The sequence below is a fragment of the Gavialis gangeticus genome, unplaced genomic scaffold (assembly GCF_001723915.1).
Source record: "Gavialis gangeticus isolate Ggan-Ray unplaced genomic scaffold, GavGan_comp1, whole genome shotgun sequence".
In the NCBI taxonomy this organism is placed as follows: Eukaryota; Metazoa; Chordata; order Crocodylia; family Gavialidae; genus Gavialis; species Gavialis gangeticus.
Window position 1 is genome coordinate 43,866,015 of NW_017728996.1, and position 13,981 is coordinate 43,879,995.

At 39.6% G+C, this 13,981-nt stretch overlaps 1 protein-coding gene across 6 annotated transcripts in view; it reads right to left on the reverse strand.

Annotated features, from left to right (window-relative positions):
* Positions 1 to 13,981, reverse strand: part of HERC1 (HECT and RLD domain containing E3 ubiquitin protein ligase family member 1) — a 197,326-nt gene that overhangs the window by 147,927 nt on the left and 35,418 nt on the right. For all 6 annotated transcript variants that reach the window (XM_019504392.1, XM_019504388.1, XM_019504391.1 and 3 more), the window contains exons 5-8: positions 8,634 to 8,945; positions 7,741 to 7,837; positions 5,048 to 5,191; positions 2,636 to 2,763 (exon numbers count right to left, since the gene is read on the reverse strand). In XM_019504392.1, the coding sequence (XP_019359937.1) occupies positions 2,636 to 2,763; positions 5,048 to 5,191; positions 7,741 to 7,837; positions 8,634 to 8,945 (681 nt within the window). The remainder of the gene's footprint in view (positions 1 to 2,635; positions 2,764 to 5,047; positions 5,192 to 7,740; positions 7,838 to 8,633; positions 8,946 to 13,981) is intronic.

Here is a 13,981-nt window from a genome sequence, read left to right on the forward strand (position 1 = left end):
GGCCCATGTTCATTTTGGCATCAATGATGACTCCAAGATCCTTTTCTGTCTCTGCACTGATGAGAAGGCAGTTCCCCAGCCTGTAGGTATGCTGCTGGTTCTTCCTCCCCAGGCCCATCACCTTGCACTTGTCAGCACTGAAACCCATCCTGTTCTCATCCGCCCACCCCTATAACTGTCTAGGTCCGATTGCAGCCTATTCCTCCCTTCTAGCATGCCCACTTCTCCCCACATCTTAGTGTTGTCTGCGAATTTGAACAGGGTGCTTTTCACCCCCTCATCCAAGTCGCTGATGAAGATGTTGAACAGTGCGGGCCCGAGGACCGAGCCCTGGGGAACCCCACTGCCCACATCCCTCCAGGTCGAAAATAACCTGTCCACCACCACTCTCTGGGTGCCGCCCTCCAGCCAACTAGTGACCTATTTGACTGTGTAGGTGCTGACGTCACAGTCTCCTAGTTTTTTTTAATGAGAATGGGGCGAGAGACAGTGCCAAAGGCCTTCCTAAAGTCCAAAAAAACTACGTCTACTGCTACACCTGCGTCTAAGGATTTTGTGACCACCAGGTCATAGAAGGCAAACAGGTTGGTCTGACAGGACCTGCCTCTAATGAACCCATGTTGGTTGCCCCTAAGCATAACCTCTCCTGCTTGCCCCTTCCAGACATGCGCCAGGAGAATTCTCTCAAAAAGCTTACCCAGGACAAAGGTAAGACTGACTGGCCTATAGTTTCCTGGGTCCTCCTTCCTCCCTTTTTTGAAAATGGGAACCACATTGGCGCTTTTCCAGTCCTCTGGCACCACACCAGAGCACCATGAGTGCTCATAAAGCCATGCCAGGGGTCCCTTTAAATCAGTGGATCTCAAACTTTTTTGTACCAGGACACATTTGTAAATACTGATGGCTAGTCCCAACCTAGTATAATAGTTTAAGCAGAAAACAGTCCCCTAGCCCTGTTGTTGACTCTCACTCCCAACTTACAGGCCCTCACTGCCACAGCCCCACTGGTGCCCTTCACTCTCAACCAGGTGCCCCCTGCCCCCAAGACTCCCCCCTCCCTCCATGTTTGTGGCAGGATGGGGCTTGTAGGGGAAGGTGTGGGGCATGCCCTTCCAGATTTGCGCATCCACAGGCACCGGGGCTGCAGCCTAGTCAGACCAGCACGAACACAGAAGCCACCTCCATGGCCCAGCTAGCGGAACCTGGCACAGGAGAGTGGAGGGGGTGGTGAGATTCATTGCTGCAGCTGCTGCTGCCAGGACCCCCATGCCAGCTGTGCAGCCAGTAGCATAAGAAGTAACGGGGGTGAAAGTGGGGGGGGGTTGTACTACCCTCACCTCCTCCCACCACCAGCCACTCGTGCTGAGCTGCGGCTGTACGCCACACCACAGCCCAGCCACTGCCGCCAATGCCACTCCCCTAAGGCCACACACATTGCCCCCCACCTCACTTCCCCTCCAGGGTATAGCTGTTCCCTGAGGGGAACGGCAGTGGCAGACGAGCCACAGTAGTGGGGTAGAGTCGCAGCCCAGCACATGAGCAGCTGGCAGGAGAAGGTGAGGGCAGCACAGCCCGCCCTCCCCCATCCACTACTCCTCATGCTGGTGGCCACAGAACTGGTGTGAGGGTCCTGGTGGTGGCAGTAGTGGGGGCAGCAATGTTTTGCCACCCCACTTTTATCTCCTGCACTGGATCCTACTTCTGGGCTGTGGAGGCAGCTCCTGCCCATGCAGGTATGGCCAGGCTGCAGCCCCATGCTTACTGGGGGCACAAATCAGGGAGAGAGCGGGGCATGTGTTATATATCATATATATAAAATGATTCCTATTTTTTCAAATCTCAATATTGTTTGTTTGTCTCAGCATTACTTTGTCCTTTACCTATCCTGTTTATATAATTTAAGCCTTAATTCTGAACACTTTTCCATTTATGGAATTAAGTCACATCATTTTATAATAATTCAAACTTCATTCAGTGCTTTCCAATATTACTTAGAGGAAACATTCTTAAAAGAGTTGCAATGACATAAGTAACAGAAGTTTGAGTGAAATAAGATTGATCCAAGTACCAAAATACATTAAACAAGGTAAAACCAATGGTTATTCAAGTTGTGTATATTAATTGTAGTAAAAGGTTTGTCTTATTTGGCTAGCACACCGTTTAGGATACAGGTTTCATTTTTTTCATGCCTTTTCTGCTTTATCTTTTTTCATGCTTTTTCCCCCAATTTATTAAATATAGTATTTAAAAACCTGCTTTGAACCATTCCTATTTAACTAGGCATGTTACTACTACTGACATCTACAGGACCTAAGTACATGTTTAACTGACTTTCTTAACAGATATGAGCTGCTAGATCTGGGTTCATGGCACATGGAGTACTATCTAAATAATGAAAAATCAGAAACTATACGTATAGAAACTTTTAACATTATATTATGAGTAATAGTGTATTAGATAATGTATTACTTTGATTACTGAAGTTATATAATTTTAATTGGCTTGTAAACCTGAGGTCCAAGCTTAATATTCAGCAAAAAGATTCAGCACTACACAATTTTCAATAATGTATCTGGAAATAATGACCTATTTAAAATAAAATCTGTTCCTGGTGTCTGTTTTTTCTTTTACCTACCTGTCCTGTTGATGTCAAAGCAAGTGAAGACTGGCTCCCAGCACACACTTTCCGAATAAACATTCCTTGTAAAGCTTCTATAACTTTAGGTTTATATACTCTATTGGTGTCACCATGGCCAAGTTTCCCTATTAGGAAGAGATACAAGATAGCATTACACTAAAGTAAACTGATATGCAAGTCATGTGACGATTTAAATTTCTAATGAAAGTTTTTCATTTCCAAAAATATACCTCCATGTTTTTCATTAAAAAAAAGGCTAAATATTCAATTTCACTGCTATCAAATAGAAGGAAGAATATAGACATGTTTTACTACAGTTTTAAACGGAAACATTCATCAAAACAATAAGGTCAATAGCGATCTTTCTTCACTAATGCATTGTTTAGCTCCCCATTTTATGATGTCATTTAAAGTCATCTAATACATAAAGCCCTGGCATGTTTAGCAACATAAAAGAAGGTCTACCGAATTTTTTCCCCTCTTAAAAATATAACCTGTAAAGGATGTGAATTTTTCTAGCAGTCCTCATAAGCATGCGTTAAGCCAACCAAATAATTTAAACTTCAAAGTTTCTTCAACTACAGCCTTTTGTTTTATTTTCTGTGAAAGGACATCAAAGCTCCATGGAGTTTAGACCTTACTGAACGCTTGATAGAACAATTTCTGATGAAACCTGAATTTTTTGGGGGTAAAAATCAAAGTGTATGACTCATAAGTACTATTTCAACAAGATTTCCAATGCCTTGATTCATTTGTTTTGGTTTTCTTACATCTGTTACATTAGTAATAAATATTGTACAAACAGTTTAAAGTCAGTATTTTAATATACTGTAAAAGTTGAAAGGAAATGCTTAAAAAATTATTACTGAAATTTTTTAAGGGCGGGGGGGCAGTTAAGATTTTTGTCTTCATTCTGATTTGGAACCAAATGAATTTTAACATCTTGGTATTTCCTGAAGAACTAACCAGTTCCATTAATTGGTGACTCCAACTGGAGTTGCTCCTAGTTTTTTGCCTTCTACACACAATGTACTGGGAAACAGCTGTGCTGCAACTTTAATCTGAACGACACAGCAAGCTCTAATCAAGACACTGTTAGTTAAAGAGATGAGAAAAAGGGAATGCAATTTGCATAGTTGGCATACAACTAGCTATGAAATCAGCAAGGGTCAAAATTCAAGTTTCTTCTTATGAAGTTTTTTTTTATTTTCTGTGAGAATAAGGCAGTTAGTACAATCAATGCTAATATTAAAATATATATCAATAAAAGTCTTTATAAATATAAGTCTTAACAAAACTTCATGGACTAAGAATCTCGTAAGCTGAAAAAATAAATAAACATTAAAAAAAACCTTTGCAGATAGCTTTTATGCTATCTTCATGAATAGCTTTCATTTCATAGATCTGACAGTCCTTGCTACTTGACTTCTTTATAACTTGATAACTTTTATTAAAACAAAAATGATACCATGAAGTCAGTATCAGAACAAATATTTGTACCGGTAAGCTTTTTACAGGAGCAGACTATAATATAGGTGAAAAAATATGAAATTGTAATGGAATTATATGAGCACTCATATGATGTAAATATACTTAAGATGTCTGTACAGACATCTAGTACATAAACTGTTGCATTTGAGATTAAGATGTATTACAGGCTCTGAATGTAATGAAGATGATGAAACACCTTTTAGTGTTCACTGCATTTTTTGACAAGTTCACCTACTTTCAAACCGCTGATTAGATTCTGATCTCTCATACCCAGATGTATTACCATGCACAGACAACTAGAAAAGCTGTTATATAATTACAATACAGTTATGAGATCTTCCCATTTATAAAGAATTCTAAAATTAAGAGAGAGAGAACTGATGGATAAGTCACTTAACTATGTAAGATTATATAACAACCAAGACCAGAAGTTCTGGGTCCCAGGCCTGTGTCCAATCACTATATTTCAGTAATATCATCTACAAACCTTATTAAATTCTTGGAGATATTTAACAGTCTGTTGGAACACAGAATACATTATAATGGAGTTTTAATATACAATCAGAAATAGTAACTGTTTTTCTAATTGCAATTGTATTGTACAAATACATTTTTGTCTTTAAAAAAAACCTTCTGATTATCACATGAACTCCAGTCTTCTCTCTCAGCTCACAATAATGTCCTCTTCTTCCTTTCTAACCCTCTACATAATTTCCTAAGAAATTTTCCATTTCCCATTCTTGCACCTGGAACAGACATTTAGCTCTCCACATCACTATCAGTTTTAGTAATTATCTATAAAAGGACTCAGTCCAATTGAAGAGCAGAAGATTTTACAAAAATATATTAAAAGATTATCATTTCTCAGACCATAAATGAGACTTATTAACTACCAATTCCATTCTAGGTTTTACGTACCATTATCTCCTCCTCCAAATGACCACACTGTTCTTCCATCTTTGGATAGAGCTATAGTGTGTGAACTGCCACAGGAAACTTCTCCTACATTACTAATATCTTTTACTAAAGTTGGAATGTTACGGCTGTTGCTGTCACCATGACCTTGGGGGGGAAAAAAACGGGAAAAAATTATGCATTTCCTTCTTCCTCTGAGAATCTTCAGACCCACTCTGTATGAAAATTCCAGCAGAACTCTGCCAGGCTACACAACCTTGTAATATAAATAATAAAAAATAAAAATAATCTGTGCCCCCTCTCAGAAGTTAATAGAAAAATTATTAAAGGCATATTACTACCAAGGGGACCACAGCAGCCAGTGTCCCGCTTCTCTAAAAAGTTGTTAATATACGCTGAAGAGATCCCATGTAGAGGGCCACACCTCCCACTACAGAAGAAGGTAAAACCTCCTCTGGGCCATACCAATCTGACCATGGGATAATATTCCTTCCTGACCCCAAATATGGTGATAGGTTTGACCCTGAGCAGAGGGGCATGACTCACTTAGCCAGGAACCTCCGGATTTAAGTCCCAGCTGGAGCACTGGGACACCCCAGTCAAAACCCCCAGCCTTGGCTACAGCCAAAACCCAATGCCTCCAAGGAAGGTTTAAAAAACAAATATCTGACATAGCAGAAAAAGGGAGATGGGGAGGGAACAATCGCTCCCAGCCCCATGAAGAAACCAGCAAAATTAAGAAGCATTAGAAATACCCACAAAAGAACATAAGCATAGCTATGCCTAGATCACCCCCAACCAGTGGCTCTCCAACCTCTTCTTGAACACCCCCAGGGATGGAGAGTCCACAGCTTCCCTGGGTAGTCTATTCCATTGCCTCACTGTTCTAACAGTGAAGAAGTTTTTCCTAATATCCAGTGTAAACCTACTTTGCTGAAAATTCAAGCCACTGGTCCATGTCCTACATTGCAGGAAAAAAGAAATGGGGTTCTCCCTCTTCTTTATGGCAGCCCTTAACCTAAACATAAACAGGTAGCTTATCCAATATGCAGCAGAAAAGTCCTAAATTTCAGAGCATCCAGCAGAAGTATTCGTCTACTGAGAACAGAAGTAAGTGGAATCGGATATGCAACAAGTCCTAAGTGTAGAGGCAGTGCCGTAAGGAAGAAAAACTAAATTACCCAACGTCCAAGATAACACAGGACAAAATCAAATAAAGGAAAAAACATATTTATGAAAAAGTGTATTGCTTCAATTGACTCCAAATTTAAATAAATCAGAGTAGCTCACTTTACTCTGGAAGAATTTGTAATGTTTTAGAGATACTGTAATTTAAGCCAACCTTTTGCAGTGAAAAAAATCACTTCCTAATAACTTTTAGAAAACATATACAAACTTGCAAGTTATGAAACTATAAAACAGAATCAAGGTTACTTTTCATTTAGTGCAGCTAATACGATTCATCCTGTTTGAGAATTCCTGGAGCACTACTGGTTTGATTTAGGAATTTACTTCTGCTAATGATTTTACCAGCAAACTAAACCAAATTATCCATTAACATATCTACCATTCAATAGAAAGTGCATTTTTCAAGTTAGTAAGCTATAGCCTAATTATGTAAAGATAAAATATCCAAAATTAGACATGCCTCCAAAGAAAACTGAATACAAATACACACTAATCCTTACACAACAAAAACCTTTGCTATCTTTTTATCCAACTTTATTCCTCTGATGACTACATATGGGATTAGCCACAACATTTCTAACTTTCAACTGATAGTTTTGCCCATAATCCTACTATATATTCTACAAACAAGCTTGATCTACATTTTAATTCAAATGTTCAGTGTTCAGCAGAAGTAGCGTTATAAAATAACCATATTACACAAGTTAAGAAAACATGGAGTTTTTGACAAATGGGTTTTTGTCAGCAGAGAAGACAAGAGACAGTTTGGGACACTGTGGGCATGTCTACACGTGCCCCTACAGCACTGTTATTACTTTAGGAAGTACTAAATGATGGTACTAAATAATCATGTCCTTGACCATACTGTCAAGGACATGATTATTTTTAGCTGCTATGTTGCTGCAGCAATGTGCTATAGCGAGGGAGCGCATTACTATAGTGATGTAGCTGCAGCATCACGGTTTGTGCCCACCGATGCTACATTGCTGCAGCAACATAGCGTTTTGTGTAGACGTGCCCTGTGAAAGGTATGTGACTTAAAAGTTAAAATAATCTTCCATGGAACAGTTTACTTTGCAATCTAAATATGAAAACTCTAGGGTAAGTTGATAGTCAACTGAAATAGACAGAGACCATTCACTCTTCTCAGAGTTTTTGTTTCACAGTTCATGACTAGGAATCACTGCATTTGATTTACACTCTTATTTACATTTTAGGAACACAGAAACTGAAAAATATGCCAAGACTTTTTTCTGCCCTGCCAAAAAGATGAGCTTTCCCAACAAGGTAAGAAAGTGCAATAGTTATCTTGTTTTAAAAATCTGAGTGGAAACAGAACATCTACCTTTTATAAAAATATGCTATACTTGTGATGTTTCAAGACTCCTTACACTATCACTTTGAAAGAAAAGTCTAACTAATAAATATGTAGTGCCATTTACTGAACAGGTGGAGTTTTTCCAAACATGTCTGGTCAGATCAGTTTTATGTAAGAAATTTAAAATTACCTAGTCTTCCAAAGTCTCCTTCACCCCAAGTATACAATTCTCCATCTTCTGTGACAGCAGCACTGTGTCTGTATCCAGCTGACACGCATACAACTACCTGTGTTATAAGAAAGAAAAAAAGTACTGCTGATCCCAAACCTGTTGCATGAACAGAAGTCACAGAATTCTAAGTCAAAGAGCAGACTGTGAAAGTCCGCCTTCTAAGAGACCAGCGTATTAAAAACCTATCACAGTTCCCTCCTGAAGAACACTGAATTTGTTCATAACTTCATTCTTTACTGAATCATTTATTATAGTATTTAATAAGTATTTGCAAGGGGAAGGGGGAATTAATATGATTGCAGACAGGTAAGTTGTAGTCACCTGGCCAAATTCTAGTTAATCAAGCCAATATAAATAAAAGAATTTATAACAGGATATGTTACAAGACAACCTGGCTTGACAGCAGCATTAAGATGATAAAGCAGGAAACACCCACCCCTGCCTATCATCAGCCGCTCTTCTTTAAAGGTGTAAATCTACAGCAAAGCATAAAAGAAACCACAAAGCTTCTTTACAAGCAGTGGACACCCCCTTTCACAGATGCCAGTCAATTAGTATTATGAGTAATACTACTTTAAGTAAAGTGACAACCTTCTGGAATTAAAGCCCGCTTCAGCAAAATATGTAAGCACAAAGTTCTCTCTCAGCAAACGAGATCACCCCCCTGACACACACACTCACACAATATGCTCAAAGCCGATCATGTTTAAGTGTTTTGCTGAAATATGGCCTAAAAATCACCTCTAGTACAAAACAGAAATGTTACATACAAGTAGAAAATCTTGAAGTCTTAAGGAAGTAAACACTGAATTAAAAAGGCATAACAAAATAAGTTCCACTGTATAACACACCTTTCCTTGTAGAGGACCCTGAATAAGTTTAGGGTATTTCTGTGTTGAACTGTTTCCATGTCCCAGTTTTCCATAATCACCATCACCCCAGCTGAAGACTTCACCTTCTGTTGTAAATGCTAATGTGTGACCATCAGATCCTTTTGAGGATGATACTTTTTTGATAGATCTATGAGGCTCAAATGTCAGTTTTTTCAGTGTAGACTGGTTATTGGAATCACCAAGTCCTAGCCTTCCATAGCTGCCTTTACCACAGGCTCTTACAGAGCCATCCGTAGAAATTACAAAAGTACAGTATTGTCCAGCTTCAATCTATAAACAAAAAGGATTACAATATTACAAAGGAATTAATATTTTCAAACCTATCTAATAAAATGCATAGGACTAAAAGACTGTTCTTAAAAGGTTCACATATTGCTTTTATAATATTGCAGTCTAAAAAACTAAGGAACACCTACATTTCAACAAACTTTGGAAACTCAAATCCAACTCTTAAGAATATTCTTAACTCTAAGATCTGCTTTCTTGTTACCCTGATAGTTTAAATTCAACAGTGAAATTATTTTACTTGTACATTTGCATCTCTTCACTACAAAACGTAGCTTACACATTATGAAAAGCAAACTTTCCCTGAGCAGGATTTGGCCCACCCAAGGTTCATCAGATCCATGAAAAGAAGTGGGGTGGCTTTTGAACATTTTTTTTTAAATAAGAACAACTTAACACAACAGAGTAAATAGCAAATGGCCCAACACAATGCTAGAGAAGATGTTTGAATATCAATGTGAGTAATTGTACAGCAAAAAAAACCAGAAAAATTATGTTTTTAAGGAAAATAAGTCCAAAGGACAGTATACTTAAGGGTATACAGATTTGTCTAAATGGAGAAGTTAGTACACAGCAAACTGGGATAGGAACTTACAGTGCACCAACGATTCTGTACTAAGTTTTCATAGGAGCGCTCTCAGTGCGTACCAAGTCCAAATTAGATTATTCCACTCTCAAAGTACAGTAAGCCACCTCCTGCAAAGGTGCCCTTAGTAGATATTAATGACATGAACATGGAGATTTGGGGCTGTAATTTCGTACCCTAATTCAGGGCTGTCCCACTGACAGCCTGCATGCACTCTGGGTGCCTCTCTTCTCACTGTTCTCCCGCTGCTATCACCCAGGTCTGAGATCACCTGCCCTGTTGCCAACACCATGGGGACACAGAGTAGTCTGTGGGGACCAGGGAGCCCAAAGCCCCCTACACAATGTAGGTGCAGCATGTGTGCCCAACATGGAGCAGCAGAGGTGGGCACTCAACACAGTGTGGCACAGGAAGGGATGCCTGTGGAAGGATGGTCCACACCACACAGTATGCAGTTTCCAGCATCTCCGAAGTTGGACAACCCTCCCCTAAATTACACTGTACACTAAGGTTTCCCATGTAGGCAAGCCATATGAAGATTAAAGGAGTCAATTGAGAACTGCTGCACCTCAACCATAAAACATGTAAATATGTTCTGCAGGTATATATTACGTTACTTACAGCAATAACACAATTCCTAACTGGAGGCACACAAGAAGTTACTACTATTAACCAAAGAGCCACAATACCACATACGTGAATACTGGAGTTCAAATGAGAAAACTGCAGTTTGAATGATTCATCACATATGACCACATACCTAGTGCATGCAGTTAAAAAACTACCACCATAGTGACATTTTCAAATTTTACGTGAAGAGCCACAAGTGAAAAGTTGAAGATATACTTGTGGCTCAGGAAAAACAATCTCAGTATCTTTCAAGGAATTACACATAAAACATCCATCCGGTCTTTATGTATTACTGGATTGCTCAGAGTACAAGTTCAGCCTGCATAAAAGTGAACTTGAAAATGTGGGGTCAAAGCTTAGAAAAAATAGTTTTTACCCAATTTTAATTAAGTCAATGACCATAAAAAGCTTTGAACTGCTTCAGCCCTTACCAAAATCCCACATGAGAATCAAATAAGCAAGAAAGATGCTATGAGTTAAGCACACTAAAAATGCTAAAATTAAAAACTGTCTTCTGTACCAAAGATGATACAGTGAGTCTTGGCTAAAATTATCTTAAGCCTAAAATTCCATGGCAACAGACAGACAAACATTTTTAGATAAATGGAAATTATTTACAGGCTTAAACAAAGATAGGCCCTTACTAAATAGCCACAAGTGGATTGCAGTTTTGGATTCAAATTTCATTGATACTTAGAACCAAAGTCCTGGATGCAAACAGTTCAAAATCCAAATTTTCCCAATTTTTTTAAGGATACAGGGATGTAGAAAGTGGGAGTTTGTATGGGATTGTTCTGGCAATTTTTGTTCAGTTTTCTTGGAAGATACTAATTTAAAAAAATCCTAAATTTTGATCAACTTAAAAAAAAACACAAATAGAGCTCTGCCTGGTTTCCTGCCAATTCAATTGATGGGCTCTTTTTCTTAGCTCTGTGGCTCTAGAAGCTATCTGTCACATGGACTGCACCAGAGGCTCCCCTGCTTGCTAAAATGAAGCCCAAGATCTGGAAGCCTCTACCTGATATAGCGTGTCTAAGGCCAGAAACAAGGCATCTTCAGTGGAGCGTGATCATCATTGTATGTAACACACTATGTCAGAACACAGCTAACTGCACTCCACAGACACCTATAGAAGTCCCCAGCTGCCATACCTTGACTTTGGATGCACTGAACAGGGGAAAACACCTGCTTGCAGACATGTCCCCCATGTTGGGGAGTCAGGGATTCCCCCACAGGAGATTTCCCCTTGGGCATATCTGGGAGCAGGTCCTCCCCAACAACTGGCAAATACCCATGCACAGGAAAATCCTTCTGCACAGAATTTCTCCACATCTGCAAGCACAGAGATGGGATAACTGCACAATGCACGAGTTAGAAATCTGAAGCCCTCCCCACCATGACAGTTATGTGTTGTTCCCCCATCTCCCCCCACCACGGGCACACATACATGCAGAAGCATGCAGGGAAATCCCCTGCAGAGGGATTCCCTTGCATGCTGCCCAGGGTGTTAGCAAGCAGGAAATGCCTGCTTACAGAGATGCATGCCCTGAAGCCCCAACTTTCCCAGTTTACATAGACATGTCACTCCAGGGGACGCCACAAAAATGATGATGGCACAAAGGTGATGTCTGTTTCCATCCCCAGTTCCTAGTTCCCTAATGAAGGATTAATATCTTGGTTTGCAGTGAAGCAGACCAAGGAGATCCTGGGAACTGCAAGGTAGTTCACTCAGCTACTTTGGCCCTTCTGTGAACATGGTGAATCTGCCATGCCAAAAGTAATGGTTCTGTGTAGCACCTTTAAGGGATACAACAGCTGCACTGTGGGGCCACAACAGCTGGTCCTTAAGGGTGTTGTACAGGACTATCTGCTCCCCTAGTACCATGACCAGCCATTTTGGCCTTTAAGGGTCTGTATAATTTTACCATATTATTGCAAGTATGGATTGAACCCCTGCCCCCTGAAGTGATATTTATGTTTCTTTTTGAAGTGAAAAAGGTTGACTTGTAATCCAAACAATATGGCATGTTTGCTAACACTGCAGTTATACTAATGCATAAGGCTGCCTTGCAAAACCTGAACCTGAAGTCCTTTGGTACATAAAAATCCCATTGATTCATTAGGAATTATTGCAGAATCTGCACTATCATCATCTCTCTGTGTAGTAACCAAACACCAGCTTTTACTTAAGGCAACAATGCAAAGCCAATAAAGCAACAGAAGAGCAAACTATTCTATTTTGTGTTATGCATCAACAAAAGTGCTAAGTTGTGACTATAGAACCTGTGACTGAAAGCTGAAAGAACATACTGTAGCTTGATTTTCAGAAAGCTAGCTGAGCATGCTGTGCCAGCAGTTAGACAGTCCTGTTCTGACTTTTACACTAAGCAAATCTTGTGAAAACGACTAACAGAGAGCAAACAGCAGCTCCAACATCTTTTGGCTTCTTGGAAAATTCTTATATCAATAAAACCCACAAAAGCACATACCCACAATTAGGGTCAAGTATAAAAAAGTCAGTAATTAAACAAAAACCTGGGGGTTGCTAAAAATAGATTATTTAGAGAAAGAAAATCTGATATTTGTGTTTTGTTGCTTAAATTATAAAGAAGTTTCCTTTTTAAAAATAAATGTGGTTAAAATAAAGTCTGCATTAATGCATGATAAATGAAGGTCTAAAATTACACTCTCTTAAGCATTTAAACAAAAAGTAAATACAGTATCCTAAAACGATGAGCTTTTTAAAAAATTGAGTTACAGGCGGCATGTTTTTCTGTATAAAGAAAAAAATCAGGGAGAAATCTTACTTATAAAGCCAAGCTTTTCAGATATGGCACAATACATGATTGCTTAAAATAAAATGCATGCAGTTGGAGTCTACCCTCCAAAGTAACAGAAGAACATATCAATTCCAGTGTAAATACTGTATTTCGTTGTAAATCTACATCCTTTGATGATTATATTAACAATGAGAATGCACCCATCTTTAGAAAAAAAAACTTAAGTATAAATGGAAAAGCTCATTAAAGTCACTAATTTAAAAACAGGTTTTTCACTTGATCATCTAAATCACCTTAATTTAAAATCAACACAACCTGAATAATCCTCCTTTCAAACATCTTTTAATCATGACCTAATGGAGTAAGTTATGTTCTCATTCTCTAGATCAGGTGTGGGCAATTATTCGGACCCACAGGCCATAGAGGGAATTTTGAGGAACTCTCATGGGCCAGGTCAGCATTTTCCCACCCCCACAACAGCTCACCAAAAACTTCTGTATGTGGGAGTGGGATGGGGCCAAGAGCAGGCAGGGCAGGGGGAGAGTGGAGGTGAGAAGCTGGTATGGGCACAGGCAGCAGGTTCAGCCTCCAGCCTGCCCCTCTACCCCAAGGAGGCTCCAATCACCAGCAGAAATTCACTGGCTGTGCCTGGTGCTGATATTGGTGCCTGCCCTGTGCTGCTTCCTGCATCTGGGCCAGGAGCTGGTGTAAACTGCAGGGATGTGTTGTAGGTGTGGGGCAGTTTTGGGGGGGAGCGTGGGGGAGGGAGGAAAAGGAGACAATTCTATATTTGTTTGGACTGTCATTAAGTTGGGCTAAGTGAATCCTTACATAAGAACAGCTGTATCAAGCATTACTGAAATATTCTTAAGTAAACAGCCCTATCTCTAGAGCTAGTGCATAAATTATTAATTAGAAATGGAAACAAGGCTGTAACAAAACCACTTCTATTAAAAATTTGGCTCCTCTTCAACTTTTCCCCCAGTTTATCTGATTTCTCCCTGTCAAAATTCTCTGAACAGTCT